The sequence below is a fragment of the Choloepus didactylus genome, chromosome 1 (genome assembly GCF_015220235.1).
Source record: "Choloepus didactylus isolate mChoDid1 chromosome 1, mChoDid1.pri, whole genome shotgun sequence".
In the NCBI taxonomy this organism is placed as follows: domain Eukaryota; kingdom Metazoa; phylum Chordata; class Mammalia; order Pilosa; family Megalonychidae; genus Choloepus; species Choloepus didactylus.
In genome coordinates this window covers 563029-573740 of record NC_051307.1, presented here as the reverse complement: position 1 = coordinate 573740, position 10712 = coordinate 563029, and the positions used below count along the sequence as shown (strand labels likewise).

General features: G+C 42.6%; 1 protein-coding gene across 1 annotated transcript in view; it reads right to left on the bottom strand.

Annotated features, from left to right (window-relative positions):
* The window catches only part of FTCD (formimidoyltransferase cyclodeaminase), a 32671-nt gene extending 30633 nt beyond the window's left edge, over window positions 1-2038 (bottom strand). Inside the window, exons 1-3 of the mRNA XM_037825280.1 lie at window positions 1960-2038; window positions 1169-1191; window positions 3-112 (exon numbers count right to left, since the gene is read on the bottom strand). Of these exons, the coding sequence (XP_037681208.1) occupies window positions 3-112; window positions 1169-1191; window positions 1960-2038 (212 nt within the window). The remainder of the gene's footprint in view (window positions 1-2; window positions 113-1168; window positions 1192-1959) is intronic.
* Window positions 2039-10712: the final 8674 nt, after the last annotated feature.

Below are 10712 nucleotides of genomic sequence, written 5' to 3'. Positions count from 1 at the left end.
ACCTGAAGGTCACATCCCAGCAAACAGGCTGCCCAGCGTAAAGTCCTCCCAGGTCCACCAGGCAGCCACGCCAGCCCGCATCCACACCCCACACCCGTCCGTCTTTACTCTTCTGCAGAAGAAAGGCTGTTTAGCCCAGGCTCTGAGGTGCTCACAGCTGACAGTCAGCGGGTCCTAGCGCCAGAGCCGGGTCCCCCACCATAATCCTCTCGGGCAGTCTCCCCTTCTCGAGCCCGTGTTTGTTTTTTTATCTGATGGTGGAACCAGTCCCAGCCGGCCAGGCTGAACCTTTGCCCCTCTCCCAGCCCCGCTGCCCCCACCCCCACCAGAAGGGTAAATCAATTCTAAAATTTTAAAGTGGATTTTGCCGTGCCCAAAGGGAAGGAGACCTTCCCCCCTCCCATTTCTTAGAGCATTTCCTTGAACAATTCTTTGTAAATCCTTTCCCTGATCCTTTGAGATATATGCAAATCTGTGTAAAAGGTAAAGGAGCCTCTTGCTATCTTCACACCTGGGAGTGTCCTTCTTGAGGGCCTTGAAATGTTGTCACTAAGTGGGACAGGCCTGAGCTCCAGGCTGCAGCCTGTAACCACCTGCTTACCACAGAGATACAAGAACTTTGTTTTCCCTTTGGGTAAAGGCAATTAGCAAACACAGAAGGCCACCCCAACTGCCAGGTGAATTGAGGGTGAACTGGGTGCTGTCGGGTTGTCGCACACGAGGACAAGTTATTGTCACTCTTGATAATGTGTGTGGTGGGTTGTGTCTTCTCAGCTCTACAAAAGGGTCATACTCTTTCTGTCTTTGCAAGCTCTGTGAGTTGCAGTCTGGTTTAATGTTTATTCGATGATAAAACTGCTTCCTTTCTTTCCCGTATTTGTGGTGAGATTATCTGGGTTGTTAGACTATTCCTCACTGTTCCTTCAGCTTTATGACTCTGAGTGCTCCAGCCCCTCCTCCCCCACCCACATCCTTCCCACAGCCAGCACTGATGTCATGGACATCACGCATTATATACCTACAGTATGTAGCAAGGCACTAAAAACTGCATTCCCCTTGGAAATATTCTTCCTGTTGTGACTAAGATGCATCTGAATTTGAGAGATGTCAAAATGAGAAAAAAAGACCTGCTATAGAATCGCTGAAGCATGGTGTTCTGTGACCTCACTGCTGACCGGTACATGACTTTATCTGGGGGGGGGGAGCAACACTAATGGGGAGCACTCTAAAGGGAGCACTCTAATGGGGACACTGATGGAGAATTCTGATGGGAAGCTCTCTAAAGAGGGCACTCTTATGGGGGAGACTGATGGGGGAGCACTGCAGTGGGGGGCACTATGTTGGGGAGCACTCCTATGGTAAGCATTCTGATGGGGACCACCCTAAAGGGGCACATTGATGAGGCGCACTCTGATGGGGAGCACTTCAAAGGGGGGCACTATGATTGGGGAGCACTCTGATGGGGAACACTCTAAAGGAGCATGCTGATGGGGAGCACTCTGGTGGGGGGGTGGGCCTTGCCCTCCACCCTGACTGCCACCGCCTTGGAAACCAAGTGGTCCCACACAGCTCAGTGCAGGAGGGACACAGCCTGGAGGGCAGGGCACTATATCATTTGAGGCCTGCGGTGCCTCTAGGGAATGTGCAGATGTTCATCACTTTCAAATTCTAGGCTCTCTTGTCCCTAAGGCAGACACACAAGGAGATGTGCTTTGGTAGATATTTCCTAAAGCCCTGAGACAAGGCAGATGCAAACCCCTTTGAGGATGCTGGATTCGCCCTATTGGGCGGGATGTGGCATTACTCAGCTGTTTCCTACATGTCTTTGAGAGCAGACCCCAGGCCCCTGGACCCACACAGACACCTGTGCACCCCCCTCTGGAAGGGTCAGGCTCAGGGTGACCCAACATGGCCCCAGTCCCCAATCCGGGGGGCTCAGACACACACACACACACCCACAGGCTGTGCTCTGTGGCTGAGGGACCTCTGGCCACTCGCAGAAGACCAGGGCCTTCTGGTGCTGCGTCTGTGTGGGCATGGGGAGCTGGCTGCAGGACCAACTCTGCCAGCACCTAGGGCAGCTGTTTAACCACCCTCCACTCTGTCCTCTTCTCTGGAAGTTTGATCACAAAATTTGCTGAATGTCAACGAGTCAGCAGGTCCAGTCTGCATGTCAGCTGTGGGGATGTGCAGAAACTGGGACAGCCTGTGCCCAGGTAAATGAGTGTGAACTGCAAAACTGCCCCAAGGGTGCTGCGCACGGCCAGCGTCACAGAGGACGAGGGGCTGAAGGCCTAGGGCACAGCAGCACCCAGCCGGGCACAGCCTGAACTTAGAGGAACAAGTGAAAATTGCAGTGGGTTCTCAGAGTCAAGTAAAGAACAGTCATTTGTAAATTAAATGTTTCTCCTGTAAACAGCATACAGTTGGGTCATGCTTTATCCATTCTGCTGATCTCTGCCTTTTGGCTGAATAATTTAATCCATGTACACTTAATGTAATTACTGATAAGGCAAGACTTCTGTCATTTTGCTAATTATTTTTTGTAAGTCTTTGTTCCAGTTTGCTAAAGCTGCTGTTATGCAAAATACCAGAAATGGATTGGATTTTATAAAGGGGATTTATTAGGTTACAAATATACTGTTCTAAGGCCATAAAATTGTCCAAACTAAGGATCAACAAGAGGATACCTTCACTGAAGAAAGGCCAATAGTGTCCAGAACACCTCTGTCAGCTGGGAAGGCATGTGGCTGGTGCCTGCTGGTCCTTTGCTCTCGGGTTGCATTTCAAAAAAGGCTTTCTCCAAAGTGTCTCTGAGCTTCTGTCTCTCTCAGCATCTCTCAGCTCTCTGCTTGGTTCTCCTGGGGCATTTCTCTCTAAGCATCTCAGGGTCCTCTCTTAGCTTCTCTGGGGCAAACTCTGGGCTTCATCTCTTAGCATAGCATTTACAAATGCCTTTCTGCCTGCCTCTCCAAGCATCTCTCAGCTTCTCTCTGTGAGCTCTCTTAAAGGACTGCCATAAACTAGTCAAGATCCACCTTGAATGGGGAGGGTCATCTCTCCATGGAAATAATCTAATCAAAAGGTTCCACCTGCAATTTTTTGAGTCATCTCTCCATGGAAACAACCTAATCAGAAGATCCCACCCCCAATAAGTCTGCAACCACAGACTGAATTAAAATATTATGGGTTTTGAGTTGGAACCTAAGATGGCGGCTAGGTGAGACAGGGCAAAAAAACACCTCCATGAAAAATACTAGATAAAAACCAGAAGGTGACACAGAATACCAGTTTCAGTGATGCACCAGCTGGACAAGGTCTGCTAGAATCACAGGGGCCGTGCACTTGGTGAAACTGGGAGTCTGCATTCTGAAATGAGTGAGTAAGCCAGCTGAAAGACCCGCGGCCACACTGTGATGAGGAGAAGCCAGGGGTTGGCGTTTGGAGATGGACTGGTTATTAAAAAAAAAAAAAAGGGAAAAACCCAGGAGTGGCTGCAGTTGCGACGGTGGGAACTGTGCAGTGAAGCACGGCAGGAGCAGGCTGAGCCAACCTCTTGGTGTCTGGTGTGGAGGATAGCCCCTGCGGATTCCCTCAGGGCCTGGGGAACAGAGGGGAGAGCCAAAAGGAGAAAGAAACCCCACTGCTTGCAGCTGGCTCCCCGGCGGGCTGATGACACTCCTGCCCGGGGCCATGCCCACAGCCCAGAGCCACACCAGTTGTCCCAGAGCTGGGAAGGAGGAACTGTGTGAAAAGGGGGTGGGGGTTGAGATGCCCCATTCATCCATCTTTGCATCAGGCTGAGAGCACCCCTGCATGGCCCGGGGCTTCCCTTGAGGGACGATGCACACTTGTGACATAGCACAGCCTTCCCTCAGCAGAGGTCCTGGAAGATCACAGCTGAGAAGGGGGGCCAGCTCGGAAAACCCAGGGATGCTATGCCGAGTCCAGTGGTTTGAGGGTCAGTGACAGAGAAAATCTGGGGCAAAACTGAAATGAAGGCTTAGACTCTTGCAGCAGACTTGAATCTCCAGGAACACCTGGAAGGTTTGAATATTAAAGCTGCCCTGCCTCCCTAACCACCCAGACACATGCCCCACATTCAGGGTGAACAGCTCCAACAACACACCCAAACTGAGTTCACCAACTGAACCCCACAAGAATCATTTCCCCACACACCACAAACACAAAGTTGAGGAGAACTGACTTGAGGGGAATCGGTGACTCACAGACGCCATCTGCTGGTTAGTTAAAGTGTACGCCACCAACTTGTATTTCTGAAAAATTAGATTGGTATTTTTTTTTACAACTTGAAAGAACCCTATCAAGCAAAGCAAATGCCAAGAGGTCAAAAACAACAGAAAATCTTAATGCATATGATAAAACCAGACGATATGGAGAACCCAATCCCAAACACCCAAATCAAAATATCAGAAGAGACACAGTACTTGACACAATTAATAAAAGAACTACAATCGAGGAATGAAAACATGGCAAAGGATATAAAGGACATGAAGAAGACCATGGCACAGGATATAAGGGACATAAAGAAGATCCTAGAAGAGCATAAAGAAGAAATTGCAAAAATAAATTAAAAAAATAGAAGATCTTATGGAAATAAAAGAAACTGTTGGCCAAATTAAAAAGACTCTGGATACTCATAATACAAGATTAGAGGAAGCTGAACAATGACTCAGTGTCCTAGAAGTCCACAGAACAGAAAATGAAAGAACAAAAGAAAGAATGGAGAAAAAATCGAAAAAATCAAAACAGATCTCAGGGATACGATAGATAAAATAAAACATCCAAATTTAAGACTCATTGGTGTCCCAGAAGGGGAAGAGAAGGGTAAAGGTCTAGAAACAGTATTCAAAGAAATTGTTGGGGAAAACTTCCCAAACCTTCTACACAATATAAATACACAAAGCATAAATGCCCAGCGAACTCCAAACAGAATAAATCCAAAAAAACCCACTGCAAGACATATTCTGATCAGACTCTCAAATACTGAAGAGAAGGAGCAAGTTCTGAAAGCAGCAAGAGAAAAGCAATTCACCACATACAAAGGAAACAACATAAGACTAAGTTGTGACTACTCAGCAGCCACCATGGAGGCGAGAAGGCAGTGGCATGACATATTTAAAATTCTGAGAGAGAAAAATTTCCAACCAAGAATACTTTATCCAGGAAAACTCTCCTTCAAATTTGAGGGAGAGCTTAAATTTTTCACAGACAAACAAATGCTGAGAGACTTTGCCAATAAAAGACCTGCCCTACTTCAGATACTAAAGGGAGCCCTACCAACAGAGAAACAAAGAAAGGAGAAGAGATATAGAGAATCTTAACAGACATATATAGAACCTTACATCCCAAATCACCAGGACACTCATTTTTCTCTAGTGATCACGGATCTTTCTCCAGAATGGACCGTATGCTGGGACATAAAACAAGCCTCAAGAAATTTAAAAAAAAATTGAGTATATTCAAAGCACATTCTTTGACCACAATGGAATACAAATAGAAGTCAATAGTTTTTGAATTGTAACTCCACTATTTACTTCCTACATGATATAAAATACACAGACTCTAATGACAAATCAGTGGTTTTGAACTCAATGTAAAATATGTAATTTTTGACAAGAACTATATAAAAGTGGGGGAAAGGAGGAGTATAGGTACATAGTTTATGTGTCCTATTGAAATTAAGTTGGTTTCAAAGAAAAACAAGATTGTTATGGATTTAAGAGTTTAATTTTAAGCCCCACAGTAAACACACAGAAATTATCAGAGAATATGACCATAGAGATGAAAAGTAAAGTATGGGTTAAGAGGAATGGGGGAAGGGGCAATGGGGAGTTAAGAAATGAGTGTAGGTTTGCTGTTTGAGGTGAAGGGAAATTTCTAGTAATGGATGGTGGGAAGGAGATAGCATTACAACATTCTAAATGTGATTAATCCCACTAATGGAATGCTAGGGAGGGGTTGGAATGGGAATATTTAGGCTGTATATATGTTCCCACAATTGAGAAAAAAAAAAAAGACAGTCTAAATACATGACAATTGAATACCAAGGATGACCCTGGATGGGATCTGAGGATGGAGGAGAGGAGGCTCAAAGGGACACAGTTGAGACAACATAAGGAAATAAAAAAATGGAAATACAGAATGTAAGCTTTGTATCAATGTGAATCTCTGGTACTTCTTAGCTGTGTTTAATGGGATTGCATAAAAGAATGTTCTTGTTCATGGGAATTATATATGTGAATTATAGTGTTTGTTCAAGGATGTGTGCAGCTGGCTTTCATATGTTCAGAAGACAGAGCAATAGATAATGGATGATAGGGAAGGAAAGAAATAGCGGTGTGACAGGATGTTAAAGTTGGTGGATTGGGGTATCAGGGGAAGGGGGTCAGGGTATGCTCGAGTTCTGTGTATGGGGTTTGTATTGTTTTTGCAACTGTTCTTATAACTCTGAATTTATTTCAAAATAAAATTTAAAAAATAAATACAAAAATAAATATGTACATATACCACCACCAGTTTACTCTAGATCTGGAAATATGTCCTAGAAAACTCTTGTATACATACTCTTGGCACTATTTATGATCATATAAATAGAACTGTGTTTATATTTGCAATAAATAAATGAAGGAATGAATCCAAACATCAACAACAGATTGGATACATAAATCATAGTATATACATACATACAATGGGACACTATTCAACAGTGAAATGAATGCTCAACCTCCTGTCTGCAGATTCTGCCCCAGACAGTGTCTCATGAATGCGTGTGGCAGGTCACAGACAACATCAAGCTAGAGCGAGCAACTGATCAACCAAAGCCCAAACATTGGACCAACTCAGGAAGCATACTCTGATGGCACCATCATGGACAAAGAACTGCACATTTTTATTTCCCTGGGCCATCAGGGTCTTCCTTCCCTATAGAGTTTGAGTGTGTCACTATAATATGCATCCAAAAGAAGAAATATTCACATTCAATTTTTAATTAAATGGACAGAGTCTGGAGTTAGATGAATCTCTCTTAGTGCTCTGGGTCTTTTGATCAAAATAGAAGTGGTTCTTCTCTTCTTTCATTGTGATAGATGATAGCATATGTCTTATCCTAGAATTGCAGCCAACTTTGCAATAATGATTTTGCTTTCCATTTCAGCCTAAATAAAAGCACACTGTTTTACCGTCTATGAACACTCGTTCAGATCAGCATCATGAGTCATCTAAATGACTCAGATCTGTTAATATCTTCTAGTTAGGACTGATGTTATTATTCAACAGTATACTTCTCCATATTTAAAACATCATGAATATTCTCAGTTCATCCTAGTATATTTATCCCCCCAAAGGCTGAAGTGGAGACCCAGGACATCAACAAAACATGTCGGAGATACTTCTTTTTCCAATCCTGCAAAACTGAGCTGCTCTCTTGTTCTCCCTCAAAATGATTTTCTTGAGTTAAAAGCAGATCCCAGGCCAGTAGCAGTTGCTTCACACTGATCTTCTAAGCCACTGCTTCTCAAACTACTTATGCAGAAAGACCAGGTTTGTTTTGTTTATTTGTTTTGTTTCTGATTTTCAATGAGTGGACCAAGATGTTTATGCAAATCTAATAAATATAAATCACTAGAAAAATAAAATGCGTAAAAAAACAACCCCCCCCAAAATAAAAATAAAGTAAAATAAATAATATGGGTTTTCTGAGGTACATAATAGATTCAAACCAGCATATATGAGGATTACATTTAACATCCTAAATCTACTACATTTAGTTTATAACGATACCAATTTAACTTCAATAGCCTACACATACTCTGTTCATATATCCCTTTGCCCCTACAGTTTGTTGTTCTTCTGAAAAATTAAATCTTTATACATTGTGTGTCTAGTAAGAAATGTCTGTACTTGTTTTTATGTGTTTGAATTTTAAAAAATATGAGAAATGAAAGCATTACAAATTTTAAAATACCCTTATAATTACCTGTATCAAAGGTCTGTATTTCTTCATACAGTTTTGAGTTACTGTCTAGTGTCCTTTCCTTTCAACGTGAAGGACTCCCTTTAGCAATTCTTGTGACACAGGTCTAGTGATAATGAACTCCCTCAGCTTTTTTTTTTATCCAGAAATATCCTCATTTCTCTATCATTTCTGAAGACAGCTTTGCCAGATATATTATTCTTGAATAACAATTTTTTTCTTTCAGCACTTTAAATATGTCCTCCCACTGCTTTCTGGTCTTCATGGTTTCTAATGGGAAATTGAATGTTAGACTTATTAAGGATCCCTTGTAGGTGATGCATCCCTTCTCTCTTCCTGTTTTCAAGATTCTTTCTTTGTCCTTGACATTCAACAGTTTGCCTCTACTGTGTCTCGGTGTAGATCTCTGTGAGTTCATACTATTTGGCATTCATTGAGCTTCTTGGATTTATATATTTCCTCAAATTTGGGAAGTTTTGAGACTTTATTCAAATATTTTCTCTTCCCCTGTGTGTCAGTTTGGATATATTATGTCCCCCAAGAAAAAGCCATGATCTTTTAATCCAGTCTCATGGGATACTGGGAATAGGTTGTTTCCATGGAGATGTAATCCACCCAGCTGTGAGTGACACCTTTGGTTAGGTGTGACCTCTGAGTGAATGTTTCCATGGAGGTGTGTCCCTGCCCATTCAGCATGGGCCTTGATTAGTTCACTGGAGTCTTATTAAGGGGCTCACAAACAGAAGGACTTTAGAGCAGCTGCAGCTAAGAGAGGATGAAATGCCCCAAGAGCAACATTTGGAGAACGCCATTTTGAAATGCAACCTGGGAGCAAGCAGACACCAGCCATGTGCCTTCCCAGCTAACAGAGGTTTTCCAGACACCATTGGCCATCCTTCAGTGAAGATACCCTGTTGTTGATGCCTTACCTTGGACAGTTTATGGCCTTAAAACTATAACTTTGCCCTTTGTTGATGTCTTACCTTGGACATTCTATGGCCTTAAAACTGTAACTTTGTAACCAGATAAACCCCCTTCATAAAAGCCAATCCATTTCTGGTATTTTGCATTCTGGCAGCATTAGCAAACCAGAAAACCCTATATCTCTCTTTTCTCCTTCTGGGACTCTAATTATGCATGTATTGATATGCTTAATGGTGTCCTACAGGTTCTTCAGATTCTGTTCTTCCCTTATTCATTTTTTTTCTGCTTCTCAGACTGGATAATTTCAATTTTCTTATCTTCAAGTTTCCTGGTGCTTTCTTCTGCCTCCCCTGATCTACTACTGAATTATTCATTTCAGTTGTTGTATTTTTCAGCTCCAAAATTTCCATTTTGTCCTTCTTTATAATTTATATATCATTATTGGTATTCTCATTTTGTTCGTCTATTGTTTTCCTTATTTCCTTTAGTTCTTTGTCCATGTTTTCCTTTAGTTCATTAATTTTATTTAAGAGAGTCAATCTAAGATCTTGGATTACTAACTCCAATAAAAAATTCCCCCAGAATAGTTACCATCAAAATCTTTTCTCCCTGTGATTGGGCCATATTTTCCTGTCTCCCTCTATGTTTTGTAAAAAATCTTTTTGAGAACTGGACATTCTGAGTATCATGTTCTGAGACATGTTGCAAGATGGAAGAACTTTGAAAGAAATTATGTTCAGTGTAATCAGCAAGACATATAGAACAAATATATGATGTTGCTTGTAAGAAATGTTTAGAAATAGCAAATTTGCACAGGCAGAAAGTGGATTGGAGGTTTCAGAGACTGGGAGAAGGGAATGTGTATATTTGGTGGATATGGAGTATTTGTAAATAAAATATTTTATGTGAACTGTTTCATTTGAGCATATATCAAACTTAAGTCTCTGCTGCCTTGGATGATAATACAGCCCATGGCCATGAGAGAGGTGGTGAGGAGAGATGAGATATAAGGGTATCTGCTAGGTAGGGGTGGGAGCCACCCCCTTAAAATCCTTTGGCAACTTTCCATACCTATAGGATTAACTCCCAAAGCGTCATCATGACCTATGTCTTAGTGTAGCTTCACCTAAGAGCAGACCCTGTATATGAGTTAGCTATTGCTACATAACAAATTACCCCAAAATTCAGCAGCTTACAATAGACATTCATTAGTTCATAGAATTTCTGTAGGTCAGGGAGTATGGAGCAGCTTAGCTGAATGGGTCTGGCTCAGCGTCTTTCAAGGGGTTATCAGCAGGGTGTCCTCAGGAACTGAAGTCATCTGAAGGATAGACTGGACTAGAGGATCTGCTTAACTGCACTTCATTCTTTTGCAGTTATCCCAGCACCGTTTGTTGAAAAAACTATCATTTTCCCCATCAAATTGTCTTGGAACCCTTATCAAAAATCAACTTTCTCCTCAAAATTGAATGTTTCTTGCATCAAAGGACTTTGTAAGAAAGTAAAGAGGGGGCATAGGGAGGTGTGGAATTTAGTTAGTCCTCTAGAGCAACTAGTAAATAGCCAGAAACTGTTTGGGGGACATCCATGACTGGACACACATCATACACCTGTCTGGAATGGGTGCAATGGCCGAGATATCAGCATAAGAACTGTAATATAGGCCGAAATGGCAGAGGCTGGCACCCCTCCCCAACTGGCACAGCAGGCTGAGTTGGAACACTTCCCTATGGGGAAAAGAAGCAGTCTCTGCCAGGAGCAAGGGAAGGTAGCTCAACAAAGCTCCAACTAC